At 42.6% G+C, this 23515-nt stretch overlaps 1 protein-coding gene across 1 annotated transcript in view; it reads left to right on the top strand.

Moving 5' to 3' along the window:
- The window catches only part of CEP295 (centrosomal protein 295), a 150450-nt gene that overhangs the window by 43680 nt on the left and 83255 nt on the right, over positions 1-23515 (top strand). Inside the window, 4 exon segments of the mRNA XM_077484983.1 lie at positions 13131-13319; positions 16085-16191; positions 21024-21218; positions 21415-21506. Of these exon segments, the coding sequence (XP_077341109.1) occupies positions 13131-13319; positions 16085-16191; positions 21024-21218; positions 21415-21506 (583 nt within the window).

The raw sequence follows: 23515 nt of genomic DNA, 5'->3' as shown, positions 1-23515 counted from the left end.
GTCCCACCGCCCTTTCCCAGCGAGGTTTAAGTCCATAAGCTATTTTAGTTGCTACTGGGGTGGAGAGTAGATTGTAGAAGGCTGAAATTAGTTTTTGAGGATCCGTGTTTTTGATGATTGCCATAGCAACATTTGAAGTGGGCTTAGGGGGGGACAATGGGAATTGAGTGCGGATTGCATGCTTGACTTGCAGATATCTAAAGAACATATGATTGGGAAGATTGTACTCCTCTTGGAGTGTGTGGAAGGTTTTTAGAGTCCCATTGTTAAGTAAATGATGGAGATAGAAGATTCCATAGGTGGACCAGCAATCTACATCAGGAATTTGCAAGAATTCAGGTAGGACCTTGTTGTGCCATAATGGGGTGAAGTCGTTATATTGGGGAATCTCTAGTTTAGCGGAGGCAATGTCCCATATGCGTCTGTATTGACGCAGCAGGGCCAGCTCACCAGTCCTCAAATCAGTATTTCCGGTGTTTATTGTTATTGCATAAATAGGGTCTTTAGTGCATCTGGCCCACTTGGGGCACATCAGCTGGAGGAACCGCTCCCTGTCTTGTCAATGTGGTATAGTTGTGATAATTGGGACGAAAAATAGTATAGGTTGAAATCTGGTAGTGCCATACCTCCCAGGTCAGGTGGGTTTTTTTAGCGTCTGCCATGCCAGTTTGTGTCTGTTAGGACCCCATACGAAAGGTTTGAGGAGGGCTTCTAGAGTCTTGAAGTATTTCAAAGGTAAGTATGTTGGGGAGTGCCACATAACATATAATACTTTGGGAAGTAGAACCATTTTAATTAAGTTTATTCTGCCCCATACCCCCAGTGGCAAGCGAGCCCAGGTCCTCAGCTTAGTTTTTACATAGGACGTAAGGGGTTCAATATTGAGATGTACAAAGTCTGTCGACATTCTGGATACATGGATCCCAAGATATTTGATGGTACTAACTCTCTGAAGTGGTAGACTGGCCTGTGACTCGGTTGGTGGGAAACTGTCTATTGGTAATATTTGCGATTTTTCCCAATTCATTTTTAAACCAGAGAAGGTCCCAAATTGTTCGATTGTAAGTAGTGCCACCCGCAAAGAGGAACCCGGATCTGCCAGGTATAAAAGGGTGTCATCCGCGTACATACTAATTTTTTCAATCAGGTTACCTGAGCATAGTCCCTTGATTTCTGGATTATTCCGGATGGATATGGCTAGCGGCTCAGCAGCCAGGGTGTATAACAACGGCGAGAGAGGGCAGCCCTGCCTTGTGCCCCTGGTGAGGTCAAACTGCTCGCAGGGCCATCCGTTCGCCATTACCCTGGCTGTGGGCGACTGATACATCAGTTGTACCCATTTGATGAATTTAGGGCCGAAGCCATACCCCTCCAGACATTTCCATAAGTACTCCCATTCCACTGAGTCAAAGGCTTTCACCGTGTCTAAAGTCACCACCACCCTAGATCCTGCCTCCATGTGTGTAGCCTGTAAGTTGATGAACAATTTGCGTAGGTTAAAGGATGTGTTGCGACCCGGCATAAATCCCGCCTGGTCGACATGTATTAAAGAAAGGATAACTTTGTTCAATCTCAGGGATAGTACCTTGGCGAGAACTTTTATGTCTACCTGGAGTAGGGAGATTGGACGATATGATTCCGGATATCCCGGGTCTTTCCCTGGTTTGGGAATGAGTACTATTACTGCCTCTCTCATGGATGGTGGTAAGGAAAAGGTTTCAAACAGGTGGTTGTATAGCGTGAGCAGTTTCGGGGTAAGAAGTTCACTGTACTGAGAATAAAACTCGATTGGGAGACCGCCTGAACCAGGGGATTTGGATCTGGCAAAACTGGCTATAGCTGTGGCTATTTCGTCTGTAGTGAGGGGTGCCTCAAGAAGGTCAAACTGGTCTGTTGTCAGTTGAGGGAGGGTAATGCTACGTAAGAAGGCCGTTCTCTGGTCCGTTGGGTCTGTAGTCATGGTCTTGTATAAATCTGCAAAGAAGTCTCTAAATCTAGCAGTTACTCTTTGAGGATCTGTTATCTGATGGCCCTCTGGTCCATGTAGCGTGATGACCACTGGGGGTCTATCCTCACTATGTACCAGGTAAGCCAACAGCTTTCCTGCCTTTTCTCCATGCTCAAAGAATTTCTGCTTCGTGAAAAACAGTTTTTGTCTGGCCTTTGTAAACTGAAGTTGAGTTGCCACTCTGGATTGCAGCTTGAGCCGAGCTGCTATCTCTGGGGTAGGATTAATGGCATACTCCCGTTCCGTGGAGCTTAGTTCTGCTAGCGCCCTGTCAAAGATATCTGCGGATTTTGTCTTAATTACATTTATGTGGGAGGTAAGGGTCGCACGCGCGTATAGTTTGAATGAGTCCCAAATTGCCGCAATAGAGGCAGTTTGGTCGTTGTCCGCAAAGTATTGTTTCCATAGGTTCGGGAGCTCGTCATCATCCGGTAACAGGGACAACCAAAATGGGTTTAGGCGCCAGGGCTTATGGGGTTTACCCACGGGGATGCTCAGTGAGGTCCAGTATGGGCTGTGGTCAGATAGTAGTCTTGGGCAAAAGGCTGTTTCTAATATTCGTGGCGTTAGGGTGCTCGATACAAGAATAAAGTCAATGCGGGACATGGAGTTGTGGGAAGGTGAGAAGCAGGAATAGGCTTTTGCGAGGGGAAATTTGTAGCGCCAAGTGTCTATTAAGTGGACAGTGGAGATCAGTTTTGAAAATTTTGTCTCCGTTAGCCGCGTCCGTCCCCTGTGTAGTCTGGAGTCTATCTAATGCCGGCCGCAGGGTGGTATTGAAGTCTCCCATCCAGATCACTGGTATTGTGGGATGTCGGGTCATAAGGGCGAGTCCCTCGATGATCACAGTCATACTGAATGGCGGAGGTATGTAAAAGGCCATGAGGAGAAATTGCTCGCCATATAATTTGGCATGAAGAAATACATATCGGCCCTGAGGGTCAGTAATTACTTCACATAGCTGAAAGTGCACAGATTTAGCAATTAATATTGAGACACCTCTGGCGTGGGTAGTGTGCGTGGAATGGTATGCCCACCCCACCCACGGGCGTCGGAGGGCCATCTGCAGCCTCCCTTCTATATGGGTCTCCACCAATGCCACCACATCCGCCCTCTGCTGCTTTAGGAATGAGAGGGCTGCCGAGCGTTTAACCTTCTCACACAGGCCCCTCACATTCCATGTCAGGAATTTTATAGTTGTCATAGCATGTCTTGTGAAAGATAACACCACGGATCATCTAGTAAGGCCGCATGGAGTATCCAGAACTTGAGTAACATCAGACACTGGCATAGATCGTACCATACATGTGATACCCATCGAGTAGACATACCTATTGTCGTGGTCCCCTTCTGCGATAATACATGTGCACTGAGACGTTGAGAAAATAACAATATAACGTTCCCCTCCCCACCCTACACCTACCCCCACATGTGCGGGCCTCATCCCCCGACAGTTGTAAACTAACTGTCCTTCCATAACTTCGGTGGCGGTGAACTCCAGAGTTCAGTGAGGCTGAACCTCGCTGCATCTTATGGGCTAATTGGAAATATATTATATAGTAGGGCCGAGGCACATGCTGCACCACATAAAGTACCCCCACAGCACCTGAACATTTTCCCATAGGCATTTCCTGAGGCACCATATGCACATTCAAACATTGCAAAATCAACTGTTGAACAACCCTCACCCCCCTCCCCGCCTTACACCCACCCCAACTTGTGTAGGCATTATCCCTTAACAACTCCGAACTGTCAGCTGGGAAAAACAGTAACTGCACATCTAGAACGAAGATGAGGAACAGTTTTAGTTGCTGGATCAAACAGTGGTCCCGGGCCCACCACCGCAAAGGAGGATGAAAATGGGGCCAAGTTGCGTGCCCCTGCAGGTTGGTATAAAAAACAGGCAGCAAAGCCCAGATCCAACGCTCATCCACAAAGTCATGGTTCCCAGCGGCTAGTGGGGCATAAATTCGCTGCACTATGCATGCGGAGGAGAATCATTTTAATTAGATTTACCCTGCCCCATATCCTCAGTGGTAAACGGCTCAGATTCTAATTTTAGATTTTACTTGGGAGATTAGGGGTTCTATGTTTAAGTGAGCGTAGTCTGCCAGTGATCGGTAAATGTGTATCCCCAGGTATTTAATGGTGCTGACTCTTTGCAGCTGTAGGTTTGCCTGAGACTCCATCGGTGGGAAACTGTGTATTGGTAATGTGTGATTTCTCCCAATTAATCTTTAAACCAAAGAAAATTCCCAAAAAATTCAATGGTTTGTAGTGCTGTACGTAGAGAGAGTCCCAAGTCAGCCAGATATAATAGTGGGTCATCTGCATACATACATATTTTTTTCAGTCAGAGTACCTGAACTCAATCCCTTGATCTCTAGGTTAGCTCAGATGGCGATGGCCAGAGGTTCTGCGGCCAATGCTTATAAAAGTGGTGATGGGGGCAGGTCAAATTGCTGGGAGGGCCAACCATTTGCTACCACCTTGACCGTGGGTTCCTGGTATAGCAATTGGAACCATTTAATAAACTTTGGTCCGAAGCCATATCCCTCCAAGCAACTCTGGAGATAGTCCCACTCTACGGAATCAAATGCTTTTGCCGTTTCTAAGGTGACTACCACCCGGGATCCAACTTCTTCATGTGTGGCTTGCAAATTAATGTATAGCTTACATAAATTAAAGGACGTGTTATAGCCTGGCTTTAAACCTGCCTGGTCGTTATGTATTAGGGAAAGAATAACTTGGATCAGTCTCAAAGTTCCTTGGCGAGGATTTTTATGTCTACTTATAACAGAGAAATGGGACCATAGGATTCTGGATAGCCCGGGTCTTTTCCCGGTTTGGGGATCAGGACTATCGTTGCCTCTCTCATAGAGGGGGTCAGGATAAAAGTCTCAAAAAAGTGATTGTAAAGAGCAAGTAGTTTTGGGATGAGTAGCTCACTAAACTGAGAGTAAAACTCGATAGGGAGACCGTCCGAGCCCAGAGATTTGGATCTGGCAAAGCTAGCTATTGCAGTGGTTCTTATCTGTGATCAGGGGTGCCTCAAGGAGGTTGATTTGGTCACTTGTCAATTGGGGGAGGGTGATACTATGGAGGAACATTGTTCTCGAGTCTGTGGAGTCTGTCGCCATCGTCTGGTAAAAGTTTGAAAAGAATTCTCTAAACATAGAGGTTACAGTTTGTGGATCTGTGATCTGTTGGTCCCCCTGTCCATGTAAGGTGATGACCACTGAGGGTCTGTCATCACTATGTACTAAGTATGCTAGAAGCTTACCTGCTTTTTCCCCAAGTTCAAATAGTTTGTTTGGTAAAGAAAAGCTTTTGTCGCGCCTTTTGTGTATTGGAGTTGGAGGCATGCGGTGTGCTCTCTACTGCCATCATGGGGGAGAAGGCATCTTGCCCATAGGTATTTATCAGCAGCTGTTCCAGGAAAGTTGTCGGATCCTTACCTTCTGCCACGTCTGAGAGACCGATGAGATGGATGTTGCACCTCCTCCTTAAACGGTTCTCCATGTCATCTTGTTTGGAAAGGAGCTGGTTAATTAGCCTTTTGGTCTGATGCGGGTCTCAGTCTCCCTGACCTGATCGCCGGGTTTCTGAAAATCTTGTCTTAGAGAGAGATCCATTTTAACTTCCTCAATCTGAGCAGTGAGGGAGGTACGGTATAGTGTAAATGCCTCTAGCAGTCTGTCTGTGTCTCCTGTCCCCAGCTCTCCTCCCTCCTTCTCAGCGCCGCCGCCATCTTCCTCTCCCTCCTCCCCATCCTGTCGGCGGTATTGAGCTAGCTTTGCCGCTGCCAATTTTTTTTTTGGGGGGGGGGGCGACAACATGATGATGAGGGATATCGGGTGGCTTCCGAGCCTTTGTGGTGGTGAAATCACTCTGCAGAGTTACAGGATTAGCTGGTATGCAGGATCACTCACCGGGAAGATGCTTCCTACGCCATGCAAGGTCAGGCCACGCCCCCAAGATTAAACCTCTTTTCTTCTAATTCGAATGACTGGCCACGAGTCTTGTTAAACTCCCTTATGCGAAAGATTTATCCCTATTGTGGAGTCACCAGTATGGTATTTGTATATTGAAATCATATCCCCTCTCAAGCATCTCTTCTACAGAGAGAATAAGTTCAGTGCTCGCAACCTTTCCTCATAACTAATGTCCTCCAGACCCTTTATTAGCTTTGTTGCCCTTCTTTGTACTCGCTCCATTTCCAGTACATCCTTCCTGAGGACTGGTGCCCAGAACTGGACAGCATACTCCAGGTGCAGCCAGACCAGAGTCTTGTAGATCGGGAGAATTATCGTTTTATCTCTGGAGTTGATCCCCTTTTTAATACATGCCAATATTCTGTTTGCTTTGTTAGCAGCAGCTTGGCATTGCATGCCATTGCTGAGCCTATCATCTGCTAGGACCCCCAGGTCCTTTTTCATCCTAGATTCCCCCAAAGGTCCCCCCCCAGTATATAGATTGCATTCATATTTTTGCCACCCAAATGCATTTTTACATTTTTCTACATTGAACCTCATTTGCCATGTAGGTGCCCACCCCATTAATTTGTTCAGATCTTTTTGCAAGGTTTCCACATCCTGCGGAGAAGTTATAGCCCTGCTTATCTTAGTATCATCCGCAAATATAGAGATTGAACTGTTTACCCCATCCTCCAGTTCGTTTATGAACAAATTAAGTAGGATTGGTCCCAGCACAGAACTCTGGGGGACCCCACTACCCACCCCTGACCATTCTGAATACTCCCCATTTATCACCACCCTCTGATCTCGCCCTTGTGGCCAGTTTTCAATCCATGTACTCGCCCTTTTTTTTGTACAGTAAATGGTTATGGGGAACTGTGTCAAATGCTTTTGCAAAATCCAGATATACCACGTCCAAGGGCCTTCCTTCATCTAGAGGGCAACTCACCTCCTCATAGAAGATTAATGGATTGGTTTAGCAAGAATGATTCTTTATGAATCCATGCTGAGTACTGCTAATGATACTGTTCTCATTACTAAAATCTTGTAAATAGTCCCTTATCATCCCCTCCAAGAGTTTACATACTATTGATGTTGAGCTAACTGGTCTGTAATTCCCAGGGATGTATTTTGGGCCCTTTTTAAATATCGGTGCTACATTGGCATTTTTCCAATCAACTGGTATCATTCCAGTCAGACTGTTAGTAAAAATTAGGAACGATGGTCTGGCAATTACTTGACTAAGTTCCCTAAGTACCCTCGGGTGCAAGCCATCTGGTCCCCGTGATTTATTAATGTTGTTAAGTTTCCCAAGTCTAATTTCAATTCTGTCCTCTGTTAACCATGGAGATTTTTCCTGTTATGTGTCATGAGGATAAACACTGCAATTTTGGTTACTGAAGCCCCCCCAATTCCCATGTGAAGACTGAGAAGAATAAATTCAATACCTTTGCCATCCGTTTGTAACCAGATGTCCTTCCTCATTCTTTATGGGGCCAATATGGTCTGTCCTCCCTTTTTTACGGTTTACATACATAAAGAATTTCTTGGGATTTTTTTTTGTTCTCCTACGCTATGCGTCTGTCTTGTTCTGTCTTAGCTGTCCTTATTGCACCCTTACATTTCTTGTTGCATTCTTTATAAAGTCTGAATGCTGAGGATGATCCCTCAGCCTTGTATTTTTTTGAAGGCCTCCTCCTCTGCTTTTATATGCATTTTTACATTGAAGTTAAGCCACCCAGGACTTTTGATAGCTTTTAAATTTATTATCCAATGGGATGCATTGGCTAATGCCCTTATTTAATATGCTCTTAAAGCAAACCCATCTCTCCCCTGTGTTCTTTGTTCCTAAGATTTTATCCCAATTCATGCCTTCTAGCAAGGCTCATAGTTTAGGGAAGTTGGCTGTTTTAAAATTCAGTGTCTTTGTATTCCCCTTATGTTTCCTATTTGTGTGATTTTTATACTGAAGCCAATTGATCTGTGATCACTTTTACCTAAATTGCCCCGTATTTCCACATCTGTGATCAGGTCTGTATTGTTAGTAATCAGTAGATCCAGTAACGCTTTATTTCTAGTTGGTGCGTCTACCGTCTGACCCATAAAAATGTCCTGCAAGACATTTAGGAACTGGTGAGCCTTAGATTAATGCAGGGTTCCCTCCGCCCAGTCCATGTCTGGATAGTTGAAATCCCCCCATTATGATAACACTTCCCATCCTTGCTGCTAATCCAAATTGTGATAGCAGATCAGTCTCCCCTTCCTCAGGTTAGGGGGCCTATAGCATACTCCCAGTATTATTTTCCCCTTGGCTTCATCCCTTTGGAGCTCTACCCATAAGGATTCCACCTCCTCCCTAGCTCCCTTAGTGATGTCATCTCTCACGTTCACTTGTACATTATTCTTTATATAGGCATACCCCTCCCCCTTTTTTACCCTCTATCCTTGCGGTAAAGGGTATATCTTTGAATGTTTGTCAGCCAATTATGAGAGCTGTTGAAAAGGTCTCTAAAATTCCCACAAAATCCAAATCCTCCTCGTACAACAGTATCTCTAGTTCACCCGTCCTGCCCGCCAGGCTCCTGGCATTGGTGAACATGCCACATAGTTTAGACCAGTCAAATATTATCCTCTTATTGGGTGCTCTGAGATTGTAACTAGGACTTACTACTATACTATACTTTGGGTTTATGTGCTTTGGTCAACCTACCACTAATTCCCCCAATACTTCTCTCTGGAGTATGTTCCACACTGACTATCTCTACCTCTGGACCCCCCCCCCCCCCCCCATCACCTATTTATATTTGCCTAATCCGCTGATGCTGATCCACTGACCGCAGGACTGGTTCCCGCAACGCCTGACCCCCCCCCCCCCATGCAAGCGGTCTAGTGAATAGACTGTTCCTGATATCATAATGCTCATAGACTGTCTCTGGACGTGATGACGGCAAGAAGAGTCCACCTCTGGATGTGGGGGAGTTTTCCAGAGGGGCAAAGGACTGGGTAAGTACAGCTTTTCCTTGTGCCCCTAGACAAAATGAGCAGATAACCCATGCAGGGAGAATATCCTTTTTTCATGGAGTTCTTCTTAAAGTTCACCTTTTCACAAAAAAAAAAAAAAAATGTGAAAGGGTGAACACCATGTACCCTCACTGCTGCACTTGCCTCCATTGGGGGTGAGATTTCATCGCCCATTGCTCTGTCCTGGAAACTCTACAGAAAGAAGAGTGGTAGCTGGGATTTCAAATCCCGCTACCTCTACACCGGCTGTGTGGGATGGAGCAAGAAGCTTGCTTGTCCCTTTTTGGTGAATAGGGACACGTTAGGTATTTAATCGGCAATAGGACTACAAACTGCAGCCACAACATGTAAGCCCATCATTACAAGGTAAGACGAGCAAATGACGCAGGGAATAGAATTACACTTTATTTATTTTAAACTGTACAAAGCCCTTTAAAAGCAACAGCAACCACTACCTTTTTTAAGGTTTATATTTGGTGCTGATGGCTGAAGCAAAGGGCCACATTGACAATTCACAGAAGTGATGAGGAAATATGAACAACGTTTTTGCTTCTGAAATAACTTTTTCTGCATTTTTAGATGTTCCTGCTTGAAAGCCAAATTAGTCTTGTTTACATGCGTTTAGTCATGTTTAGATATGTGTACCATTTTTAATTGGATACTGCACAGAATTCTGTTTTAAAGACAAACGTATGGTAAATGCTCAGTTTTAATGGCACCATTGAAAAATCATTATGTATTGCCTGTGGTCACTGTATATGCATATAAGCCCAGCTTTGACACCGCAAGTGTGAATGAGACCCAAGAGTGCTTACAGGAAAACTAGCTCCAAGAAAATCGGGTACACTGCCATTGCTAACGTCACAATCTGAAAATGCTAGTTACCTGACTTTCATGCTGATCCTCAGACTTCAGTCATTTTAAATGCCTGATATAATGCAACAAAGTGCTTCAGCCATCTTTTCATCATATCTTAACTGCATAATTGATCTTGGTGAGTGGGATTTGTATTTCTAAGCCAGGGAAATGGCGTTCTTTAGAAAGATCGGAGATAGCAGCTTCATAAAGCAACACTGTTGCTATGCTAAAGTTATCCAGTTAAGCTATCCCTGCAAAACACTGCTGGAAAACTGAGGATTCAGCAGTGTCAGTCTGATGACTTCCACTACCCCTATAAGACACAGCAGTGATGTGGAGGTCAGTCAAAGGAACCAGTGAGAGCTTCTGAGTGCCAAGCTTGATTGTCCTGACATTTTCAACAAAAGAACAATGTATATTACAGGGCTGGCATGCCTATGTAACTAGAATATAGTGACACTGTCACCATAAAGTATAAAACCGAAACCCTGTAAGTCACCATTGCATTCCTTGAAATGTCCTGGAAAAAACTCCTCCAAGGAGATTTAGGTCTTCTGGGTAGTTCTGCTTGCACGGCAAACCTACAAGTGACTGTTCTACTTGATGGATATTAGACCTTTCTGAACCTACCCACAGACGGTGATTAAGACTGCTGGTCCTGGTATGCATGAGAAGAACTGAAATACAAAGTACAGATTTCGGGAAAAGCTAAAAAAAAAATTAATTTTTCCCTACAGGTAGTGCGTGCGTGCGTGCGTGTTTTTATTTTCTCATTTATCAGTGTGATTTATGTTAAAAAAAAAAAAAAAAAAAAAAAAAAAAAAATTTGTATTGAGTTGTCAAAGATTAGATTTTTGACAGCTTGAAAATGTGCCACATAAGTCCTGTGTTGGAATTTAATAAATGCTTTGTAATATGATGTACTAAAAATGTAATTTGAGGCCTTGTCATCAATCTGTTTCGTTTTTATATCCAGTATGGAAAGCTGTTACTCCAAATAGTTGTATCCAATACTAACATAAATCCAGTTTTCAAAGTGTTATTTACTGTTCATTTTGTAGTACTTGAGGACTTTTTTTTTTTTTGTCCCTTAAAGTGGGACTAAACTCCCATTTCTGACTTTTACCTATAGGTAAGACTATGATGAGGCTTACCTATAGGTACTGTAAATATCTCCTTAACGTGCGCCGTTTAGAAGATATTTACTGTACATACAGTCAGTGACATCACTGGTGCATGCACTCTGAAGGAACAGCCACCGAGGCCCATTCCTTCAGAGCCCTGTGCTGTAAACTGCGGCTCCAGCACGCATGCACTGGAGTGACGTCACTGCGGCTCTGGCCAGTCGCACAGCCGCAGTCCTCAAACCCAGAAGGAAGACGGGTGAAGATGGGAGTGCCGGCAGCATTGAAATCTTGGTGCCAGAAGGGCTAAGTAAGTTTAACGTAATGTGCTAGTATGTGATGCATACAAGCACATTTTGACATGCTACCGCTTTAAAGTGATATGAAAGGCTAGTTTAAAAAAAAAATAACAAACCTGTTCTGCTTACCAGCTCTGTGCAGTGGTTTTGCACAGAGCAGCCCTGATCTTCTTCTGGGGTCCCCCACCAGCGCTCCTGGCCCCTCCCTCCTGCCGAATTCCACTAGAGCAAACCGCTTGCTTTGAGGGCACACAAGCAAGATAGCTCCCGATTTTGCTGCTCTCTGTCCATTCACACACAGCCGCAGCTCGGCTCCATAGATTGTACCAAGGTCAAAAAGCTTGAGCCTTTAGAACTATTTTAAAGTATATAAGTCTGGGCAAAACTAATAAAACACATGTAGTACATCTCTGCAATGTATGCACATTTTCCTGTAATTCCTGTAAAAGTACTGAAAAAAATAACTATTTGCCAGAAATCCAGCAAACTCCTAGCTTTCTATACACTATGCTGTAAAGCTAACATCTTGACCAATGCTGTTAGCCCTTCCCTGCTTTTTTTTTTTTTGAGTGTTACAGAACACCTCCCACACACCTTATGGGAGGGGGGGGGGTGGGGTTTGTAGTCAAGAAGAGAACTGGGATGGGCTGACAACAGTGCTTGAGATTTCAGTGAAATGGAGGCAGCATTGTCAGCTCAAACCGGAAATGAATGGGCACACTAGATTACTAGCTGATTAACGGGTGTCTGTGTACTTGAAGCATATATTTTAAAGTGACCAAACGTGGTAGTGTGTGTGTGTGTATATGTATGTGTGTATATATATATATATATATATATATATATATATATATATATATATATATATATATATATATATATATATATATATATATATATAAAATATAATATTTCAATTTCTTTTCATACGTCAGGGGACACAGAGCCGCCATAATTACTATGTGGGTTATAGGCCACCTTCAGGTGATGGACACTGGCAATCCCTAAGACAATAAGTGCACTCCCTATATAACCCCGCCCACTGGTGGGAGTACCTCCGTTTTTTCGCCAGTGTCTAAGGCATGGTTTCTCAACCAAGGTTCCGTGGAACCCAAAGGTTCCTCCAATGGTTGCTATGGGTTCCTTTAGAAATAACCAATTTTTGCCTCTCTGATAAGTTTCCAGTGACACCAATGATCTTTTTAGCTATCTGTAGGGGGGAAATTCTTCCTCAAACCCACAGCTGTAAGGAGTACGCTGCCGCTGATCATTACACCAATGTATCATGAGTTGTAGATATAGCCATTTTTAATAGGGGTTCCCTGAGGTTATTTCAAGGGTTTCCTCCATGTTGAAAAGGTTGAGAAAGTCTGGTCTAAGGTGTTGGTCCTGAGTAAAGATGTGCTGTGCTGAGCTCCACTGGAGCAATCCTTGCTTGGGATCTATTGCAAAGCCAGGCTGACTGGATCCGTTCAGAGTGTCCTTTTTCGGGCCAAATTGAATGGTACCCGGGCCTCGTATCCAAAGAAACAAGGTTTTGCCTGTGAATGCTTCTCTTTTTAGAGAGCTGGACCCCGGGATCCAGTACTTTTTGGTAGTGAGGCCATAAACTTTTACTGGCAGGGTGTTGTTGCAGGTCCAGGATTGTGGGTTTCCTCGAGGACCCCCTGCTCCTGAATATATACTCAAACATACACTTTATAAGATGCTTCATGTCTGAGAGATTTATTTAATCTGCTTGGTAAAAGCTTGAGATTTAGTGCATTGAAAATGTAAGTGCTGTTTTCTTGAAAAGCTGTTGAATCTCCCGAATTTAGTTTTCAGCATTTGCAATATTTTGTAGAAGCCAGAGAACCTCCGTCTCGACTGGTGCTCAGGAGATTGTTGAACCGGATAAGAACACAGAAGGACCAGTGGAGTGCTAAGAGCGATGCAGAGACAGCGAGTGACACTCTGGAGTCTGGATCATTGCCATTTGAGAATGCAGCACACGAGGCCATGGAACTGGAGGATAACAAGCCTGATGCTAAAGGTAATATCTATACCTGTCTACATCATTGGTTATCATTGGTTGTTGAGCTGGTTCTCCAGCTTGGCTAAGCAATTACCGTTATGGCTCAGAAGAGGGAAACCTAGTATCTATATCCCCACACACCTTCTGTGCAGTGATTTTCTCCATGGTCCCTGAATAAAAAGGGAGCTATTTACACAACTTTAGTATTTGGGTTCGCCCATAATCTCCCATAATTTTGTTTTTCTCTATTGTGACGTAATCCTTCCCCCCACCCACCCCATGCAGTCTCTGCACTAATTCATCCCAAAGGTATTCTGTTGGGTGGAGGTCAGGTCTCTGCAGTAGGGCAAATAATAAAAAAAATCAATGATTTTATTTTTATTTTTTTATTTTTTTTTTTAAATCTGATTATTTTGGGTAAATTCATTCAATGAATCCAAACTCTGCAAGCTGAGATAACATGCACTGCATTGATGCATTAACACAATTTCACAGTAACCATAAAAGAGAAAACAAAGTTTCCTTTATCCCATTGTTTTGCAAATCTATGTACACTACAAACTGTATGATTGAATCATTTCTGATATCGCTGTTTTACTAACCTGACAGGTTGTTACTCTAAATAGGAAACCTTCATTTTGTTTGCAAATATTAAATAGTTTAACTACCAGTAAGAATGAGTCCTTAAATTTAAAGAACACCTGTAATTTCAGAACCATCATGACAGCGGGTATCAACTCGCTGCTGCCACGTCAGAGGAGGAGCCGCTGCAGGACAGAGATGACAGTTTCCTTTTAAAAATTGATTTAAATCAAGTCTTTTTAAGTATGGTAGGGATTTAAAACTACTTGATTTAAATTAAATCCACCCTGCTGTGCAGACCAGTCAAGTTCCTCCACCCCAAACTCCCTCATCCATGTCTATGGAAATGGCGAAATCCCTCAAGGGTTTGGACCTACTACCTCTGACTTTTATCTACCAGTGCTGCTATAGTCCCACCCCATCAGGGATCTCTGTTTCCATTTATTAGGGATGATGGCACTCATCCATTGCAGCCATATTTCACATTACCATTTTCAAGGTTGAAAAAAACCTATCTCTCCATTTTTGGCCACTTCAAATTCTCTTGAGAGATATATATAGAGAGATATATATAGAGAGATAGATATAGAGAGATAGATATAGAGAGATAGATATAGAGAGATAGATATAGAGAGATAGATATAGAGAGAGAGAGATATATTAGAGAGAGATATATTAGAGAGAGATATATTAGAGAGAGATATATTAGAGAGAGATATATTAGAGAGAGATATATTAGAGAGAGATATATTAGAGAGAGATATATTAGAGAGAGATATATTAGAGAGAGATATATTAGAGAGATATATTAGAGAGAGAGAGATATGGCTGGAGAGATTGTATATATGTGTAAACGCGTTGGTGTCTGTATATAATCTTTTCAGTAGTCATGTATGGTTGTCATACACCAGTTTCACTTGATGTTTTGTATATGTACAGTTATTAATGAAATTTTATATTTTTACAATTCCTGCTACCTCTTTGACTTTAATCTGCCAATGCTGCTATAGTCCCACCCCTTGAGGAATTTCTCCATGTCCACTTATTAGGGATGCCGTCACTCATCCATTGCAGCCACATTCCATATATTCATGTCTTTATGGACCTTGCTTTGTGCACTGGTACAAATGATTTGGTGGAGGGGGGATTATGGTGTGGGGTTGTTTTTCAGGGGTTGGGCTTGGCCCCTTAGTTCCAGTGAAGGGAACTCTTAAGGCGTCAGCATACCAAGACATTTTGGTCAATTTAATGCTCTAATTTTTTTGGGGAACAGTTTGGGGATGGCACCTTTCTGTTCCAACATGACTGCGCACCAGTGCACAAAGCAAGGTCCATAAAGACATGGAAGAGCGAGTTTGAGGTGGAATAACTTGTCTGACCTGCACAGAGTCCTGACCGCCACCCAATAGAACACCTTTGGGATGAATTAGAGCAGATACTGCTAGCCAGGCTTTCTCATCCACTTCAGTGCCTGATCTCACAAATGCGCTTCTGGGAGAATGGTCAGACATTACCATAGACAGGGATATGCAATTAGCGGACCTCCAGCTGTTGCAGAACTACAATTCCCATGAGGCATAGCAAGACTCTGACAGCCACAAGCATGACACCCAGAGGCAGAGGCATGATGGGACTTGTAGTTTTGCAACAGCTGGAGGTCCGCTAATTGCATATCCCTGCCATAGACACACTCCTAAACCTTGTGGACAGCGTTCCCAGAAGAGTTGAAGCTGTTATAGCTGCAAAGGGTGGGCCAACTCAATATTGAACTCTACAGACTAAGACTGGGAAGCCATTAAAGTTCTTGTGTGTGTAAAGGCAGGCGTCCTAATGCTCTTTGATATATATATATATATATATATATATATCTATATATATATATATATATATATATATATAATATATATCCCTGTTCTTGTAGCATGGTTTCCCATACATAATCTGTGCTTGTTGTGAACCTCCTATACAAGAGATGGTTACCGAGTGGATCAAGGTTTGGAATGGGCAAAACTTTTCATATAAACTGACTTTAACAATGACTGTTAGCTGTCTGGCTTGCTGTGATATACTCACACCTTTTGTATTCTGTACTTTATTTCCCCAAGAACCTGAGAGACCGCATTTCTGGCCTCTTCCTTCCAGTTTGATGTATTATTTCACAGACCAGTCACAAGCCACTCTTTGATCTCTTTTGCCTTTAGAAGCTGAAGACGTGACGGATAACTCGGTTCTGGCTGGAAATTCTATCCTTCTGCATCCTCAGGAGCAAGCGGCACGCATCAGAATGGAGACGGAGAGGAGGAAGGAGGTGAATATCTTTTATTCTGTGATTTTTGTACTGCTCACAGCTGGGCAGTTATTTTGGATGAATAAACTTCCAAGCTCCTACACACCAATTAATGAGTGAATCAGTGTCAGTTGTCGCAAGGTGCTTGTTTCCTGATCTGTGGATATGAGATGCACAAAAAGGGGTTGTAAAGTCAGATGATTTTTTTTTTTTTTTATCTTGACGCATTCTATGCATTAGGATAAAAAGCCTTCTGTGTGCAGCAGAACCCCTTCTCTGTCCAGCAATGTCCATGAGTGTTTTGGCCGTCTGCGACTCTTCCTCCTGATTGACTGAGACAAAGCGGCGGTACCCTTGGTTCCCGCTGCTGTCGGTCAGCCAATCAGGAGAGAGGCAGGATGGGGCCGGGACATAGCTCTATGTCTGAATGGACACAAGGAGCTGTGGCTCGGCTTGGGTGCCCCCATAGCAAGCTGCTTGCTGTGGGGGCGCTAGACAGGAGGGACGGGCCAGGAGCACAGAAGAGGAGGATCTGGGCTGCTTTGTGAAAATCCACTGCACAGGGCAGGTAAGTATAACATGTTATTAGAAAAAACAAAACAAAAAACAAGACTTTACAATCACTTGAACATTTCTTCATTAGTTCAGCTCTTTTAGACCTGCTATGTACTGTACGTCCAGAGAACTGTTAATCTCAAGCTTATGGCTGCATTAACAGCCATAAGCTTGTGATCCATTTGTTTAGCAGGCTTGAAAGTGATGCGAGGCCCTAGCCGCCGGTTACTTTCACAAAGCAAGCAGCGGGATCTTCCAACCTCCCTCGCATTTACCCGGAGCCCGGGACTACAACCACTGGCTTCTGGAGGAAGAGGCATGTGAAAGCGAGGCATATCCATACTTCACTTTCATGTAACACTAACATGTAAACTAACTGGAAGTGAGGATGATTTCCTCACTTCTGGTTTCAAATCCACCATTTCCTGGTCAGTACAGCCAAGGGGACATGTCTCCAAAAAAAAGTACCTGTCACCTGCCCGATGATGACCATCAAGTAAAATTAAATATATAAAAGTGAAAATGGAATTACAATAAAATGTATTTAAAAAACAGAAAAAGATTGTCGTGACCCACGGTGCCCTGCTCGCATGCGCAAATGTAAGTGCACAGGGTGCGCATGGAAATGAACCACACGTTACACATTGCCCCGAATGTCACACTGAGAACAATAATTCTAGTACTAGAGCTCCTGTTTAGCTCTAAACTAATTAGCTGTAAAGCTTTTAGCGTCATCTATGGAGATTTATAGTTACTATAGTTTTTTGTGATATCGCGGGCACATGCGATTTTAAGACTTTGGTAGTATATTGTGTGCGCTTGTACTAAAATTAATTTAATTGTATTATATATTTTCCTGAAAGTCTGCATTTTAATAAACAGTTGTGCAATTGCCATGTAACATAAACATTTTGCAACTATTTATTCCTGCAGTATTTTACAGGGCCTCTGCTTTCAGAAAATATATAATTTTTCTGGGGATTTAAGTAATATTTTTATTTATTTTTTTTTGTGCAAAAAATTATTATAGCCCAAAGTTCAACAGATCTAAACCCAATTAATAAAATTTCATAAGCTTTAATATGTTAATGCAACTTCAAAAGTTGGTTTCAATATTTTCTAGGGATGCGCCGCCCAGTACCGGCGTTTAGTTCTGGGGCGTCCTCATCCAGCCCCAGTCCAGTACCCTTCCTTCCTTCCTTCCTTCCTTCCTTCCTTCCTTCCTTGCTTCCTTCCTTCCTTGCTTCCCTCCCTCCTTCCCTCCCTCCCTCCCTCCCTCCTTCCCTCCCTCCCTCCTTCCCTCCTTCCCTCCCTCCCTCCTTCCCTCCTTGTCGAGGTGGCTGAAATCAAAAGAATGCTCTATCTATGGAGTAAAGCTGTCAGCACACGGCGTTAAGGAGCAGCTTGTCGGTATGATCAGCGAGTGGAGCATTAACAGACTACAGGACTTGTTTGACGTGCTGTTAGAAACAGTGAACCCGCTAAGTGAAACTTCACCGAGTGGGCTCACTGTTTCTAACAGCATGTCAAACAACAAGTCCTGCACTCTTAACCCCCGCGGTGCTGCACACTGATAATGCTCCACCCGCTGATCATACTGACAAGCTGCTCCTTAACGCTGTGTGCTGACAGCTTTTCTCCATAGATAGAGAACTGTTCTTGGATTTACCTTGCTAACACTGCCCTGTCCTGATCCTGTCTGACATACTAAGGCAGGCTGGATGCATGATGGGCACTGGTGAGGCACAGGCAAGCTGCAAATGACTGGCCCTGGTAGGTTTCATTCAAAGAAACCTGGTGAGGCTGCATTGATCTCCTGTGCCACATCTGCAGTCTCTGATCATCTCCTGTATAAAAATATTTTTTTTTAAATGGTAATTTTCGGTATTGGCTTTCGGCCTAGTGTATTTTTAATGAACCTGCCTCCTGATTGGCGGGGAGGAACTTTTAGTGCGAAAATAACAGAAATGAATTGGCTATTGTCACACAACTGGGTGGGCAGTGCTCTATGCCCCAGGTTCACCATTTTTCGAAGCCTAATGGAGCCTTTGACTAATCACGTGCTGCATTGGAATTCATGGTTCGGTGCCCTGATATGTAGATCAGGGGGCCAGGCACATGGATGGGGGGGGCAGTGCCCTTTATAGAGGGGCCGCCACTGCCTAGTGGAGACTACAAATGGCCATGCCAGCACACCTTTCTCAAGCATGGCCACTGTTCTCACCATATGGAAAGCTTTTCAGAGCAATGATATGCAGCTAATGCCATAGCATGGATGAGTAGGCAGCAAGTTACTGCAAATAGGCTGGAGATAACGATAATGGGGGGGGGGGGGGGGGGGAAGATTTAGTAAGCAAACAGTCATCAGTTTAGAACTTAACTACTTTCACCATTGTACTCCCACAAGTACGAAGCATTTTCTGATTTGAAATTTTAAAAGCAACCTGTCATGGAAATGTGTAGGCTGTTAAGCTTTTGGAAATGCTAGTTACATGGCTGTCTACTGATGTCAATATTTACAATGTCACTAACCCAGGACAAGCTTGCAGGCAGTGAATTCTTTACTCTTATTCTAGGTTGTTCCCTGTCAGTGACTCGGAATGCAATGAAGCCATTGAATGAGCATGATAGACAGGCAGCTAGCAAATTCGAGTTAGCAATGCCAGGCTGTATTTTTTATTGCTGTGTTGGGTTGATTTGAGTAGCTGAGGTACACTATAACCTATAACTGATGCATGAAGAAAAGTACCCATTATGGTTATCCTAGTTTACTGCATTTTCCAGTAGTGTGTCAGTGCAAAGACAAGTTCTTCGGCTTTTTGCAGGGTTCTTGTTGCGAAATAGAAATGCAGTATACAGCCAAATGTTTATGTACACCAGACCATCATACCTATCTATATGACCAAATGTACATCGGTACTCTTTGTCTTCAGTGTAAGATACTTTTCGGTGAAGGGCACTGCTAAAGTGATACTAAAGTCTTGTTTTATTTTTTGTTAAAAATAACAAACCTGTTATACTTTCCTTGGTTTTGCACAGAGCATCCCAAATCCTCCTCTTCTCGGGTTTCTCTTCAGCGCTCCAGACCCCTTTTTCCTGTTGAGTAAGATATGGATGAAGAGAAATCACCTAAGAATTCCCAGAGAACTCCTACCCTATCCCATATTGTAATGATTTGGAAAAAGGGTGTCCTTGGAGGGGTTGTACGGGTAGTGGTGTGAGTTGGTGAAGAAGCGAAAGTACCAAAGTATTTAAAAAAAAAACAAGCAAATTTTATTACAAAATAGCAGTTACAAAATTACAGTTTAAATATTCCTGAAATCATAGAATAGGATATATATAACATACAGTTGCTTATTTGTTGTATCACATATAGACTCCAGAAGAGGGGTTATGCAGATGATATGATCACAAAAAATCCCAATATATTTTGGAAAAGCGGGTGACTAGGGATAAATGTATTAATTTCCTTCCTCCGGGGTTAAGTGGAAGCCAACTGTTAGATGTCTAATAAAGAAAAAGGTTTGTATTTCAGTATAGTGTATATGTGTGTGTGTGTGTGTGTGTGTATATATATATATATATATATATATATATATATATATATATATATATATATATATATATATATATATATATATAATATATATAATATATAAATTATTATTTTTTTTTTTTTATATAAACACACACCTTTCTCTCTGCTGTGGGCATGTTGTGCACAGCCTGCTCCTAGCAGAAAGGCAGATATGTGGTCTCAAGGAAAAAAAGCCCAGTCCAGTGAGGCTAAATATTTGCATAGGTCAGTGTGAAGGGGTTAAGAGGGCAAATTCTTATTAATGTTTGTGGTTTTGAAATGAGATCCAGTAAGCTCATATATGTCTGATCGTCGGGTGTCCACAAACTTTTGGCCGTGTAGTGTAGAGCTTCACACCTCCTGCTTGTTACATATGCAGGCTGCACTTGCTTCATAAAAGCACAGATAAACAGACTTATTCATTTTAGAGGTCCCGCAGTGTCACTGAGCAATACTGATGCAAGCATCCTGAATTGGTTACAGATCTGTGTGTTTAATTGTGAAAGTACAGAGCAAACCTAAAAATGATCCTATCAAATCCTTGTAAATCTTGATCAGTGTATACTTTGGATATGTAAAAATTGCTCAGTCACTTCTATCTAAGGGCTCCTTGACATGTGCAGCATTGTTTACTGTCCCTCATAAAAGTGATCTGAAGTGGCTCATAAGAGCCATTAATTATTTTTTTCAGATAGGCTGAACTCGTGTAATGTTTTTCCAGATGGAAGGCCTGGAGAGACAAAAGATGGAACAGCTGGAGTTACTGAGAAGACTGGAAGAGGAGAGACAAGCTCTAGAGGAAGAATACTACAAGGTACAGCAACAAATGCATATCACTGGAAGAGGAGAGATAGAACAAGATAGCGGTGTGACGGAAGAGGAGGATAAGCCAACGGCACCTGAGACTGAGCCTGTTGTAAGAATCTGTGTGATTTTTTTTTTTTTTTTTTTGTCTTCCACATATATGGACTTAAAAAGTCCTGGGTCATATTTGGACTGCAGTTTTACAGTGAATGAGTGTGAATATAGCCAGCAATGTTATCAGTTTTCCTGAATATAAGATTTAGGTTGAGGGTGTAGTGTTAATGTCGTCCTCTTGTGTGTTATAATAGGAACCTTCTGTTTCGGAGGCCCATGAGTCTGCTGAAAATCTGCACATTCAAATGATTCGAGAGTATCAGCAACGTCTTGTTGAGCAGAACAGGTAATTTGTATGTATGTGTGTGTGTGTGTATATGTATATATATAATGTGTATGTGTGTATGTATGTAAAAATCTAGCATTACTAAATAATCCTTGCCCTAAGCAACTGTTAGCTGAGGTGATGGCATTTATAGACACAAACTCGCTCCAACCTGACCGTGGCTGGGTATATTTTGGCAACCCTTCTGAGATGTCTGTAGGCACTTTTACTAGTTCAACTGATTGGTCATAGAAGCTGGCAATCGTCACCTGGCTAGTGCTATATCAATACTGAACCACAGCAGAGTGGTGCACATCAGTACCTATTCTCCAGGTACAATTATTATACGTTTAAAGGCCAGGATCCGAACGTGTACTGATCTTTACGTTTTTTTTTTTTGGTATATCTACAGTATTGGCCACTAGTTGCAATCAATTACATACCTTAACAGCACCATTGTGGAAGAATTTACAAGAGTTTCAAGGAACTGTCTGGATGCAGAAACGTATACGTTAAACTGCTTTAAAGTGATTTGTAAACATTCAGTTTTTTTATTTATTTTTTATATAGCAAAATTTTTACTTGCTAAGGCTGCATTTACATCTGATTGTATTGTTTTCAGGCAGAAAGTCGTGCACTTTTACCGCGATTTTGACCAGGTCAAAAAGGTCACCAATGTAAAAAGCAGAAAAATGCCTGTAATCTGCCCAAAAAGAAGCTCATGTACTTTTTTTTGAGCTTCAGGGGTTTTGCTTCACTCACATGTGAATAGGGGCCATTTAAATGAATGTGATTTTGCTTGTTGGGTGTTTTTGAACTTTTGAGATGAGTGTTTTACGAACTGAAAATGCTCAGGTGTGAATGCAGCCTAATAGTTTTGCACAAAGCAGCCCTGACTCTCCTCTTCTCGGGTCCCTCGCCAGCACTCCTGACATCTCCCCACCCCACCCATGGCTCCCACTGCTCTGTCTAAGCCAATAAGGAGTATAAGGGATAAGGGCTTGGTGGGGTGAAATGTCGAAAAAGGACCATTGATATTGCAAAGACTGTCAGCTCAGAGAGTAGGGAGGTTCTATTAAATTGTTTGTTGAAGTGGAATGCAGGAAAAAATCAGGATGGTAGCTACAAACCTACCCATGATTTCTTTTAAGAAATATATTAGTGGTTGAAATTGTGACCCGAACTAATAGGGATATTCAGTCATTCAATAAAAAGCTAGACGCTTCCCAGCATGGCAGAGGTTTGCAACATCTCCTCCACTAGGAAACAGTTTTAATTTTAAATTGCAAACCAGAAGGTCATATGGTCTTAATTGTAGATTAATATTTTGCCTGTAACTTTTTCTGGCCTTTTTCCTCCATATGCGCAAGGGAGAAAGTTTGTCCATGTTCTGGTTTGAGTGTGGATACATCTTTGCATTTTTGCTGATTTATATGCGGTTGTTGATGGTTGCAATGTTTGCTAGCTTACTTTTTTATGTAGATTTAACTCCAGTCCACATTTTGTTGGTGAGAATTGGGATAGACTCATAAAAGTAAGTCAGTTCGGTGATTTCTTGCTAAAGGTTAGGGTCAAGATACCTAACTTCCTGTAGTAAAAGCCTAAAGGAGAACTCCACTTGCGTGAAATGGCTCATACAATTGCTACACTTGCCTTATTCTATTTAAATGTTATTAAAAATTAAGTTTCCTTTTGAATCTGCAGCCACTGTAGTTTTCTGTAAACTTCAATGCAATATGGCAGCCTGGAGGTGTTCTGTACACAGTTCGTGTATGTACTTCCCTAGAAATGTCGGGTTCTGCTTGCGTGATGGGCTCGCTAATTTTCCCTGAAGTGTGCACGAAGATGCTAGTAAAGTCTTATGCATTCTTTGCAATACGAATTATTATATTTTTGCGAGTTACTCCTTTAAAGTGGTTGTAAAAGCACAAAGGTTTTTTACCTTCATATGTTCTATGCATGAAGGCAAAAAACCTTTTCTGTGCGGCAGGCCCCCAGCCCTCTCTCAATTCAGCGATTGTCAGGGAGAG

The sequence above is a fragment of the Lithobates pipiens genome, unplaced genomic scaffold (genome assembly GCF_037356315.1).
Source record: "Lithobates pipiens isolate NorthernLeopardFrog02 unplaced genomic scaffold, aLitPip1_a1.2 Scaffold_17, whole genome shotgun sequence".
Classification (NCBI taxonomy): Eukaryota; Metazoa; Chordata; class Amphibia; order Anura; family Ranidae; genus Lithobates; species Lithobates pipiens.
Note: the sequence above shows the minus strand (reverse complement) of the source record. Positions and strands in the feature narration are given on the sequence as shown.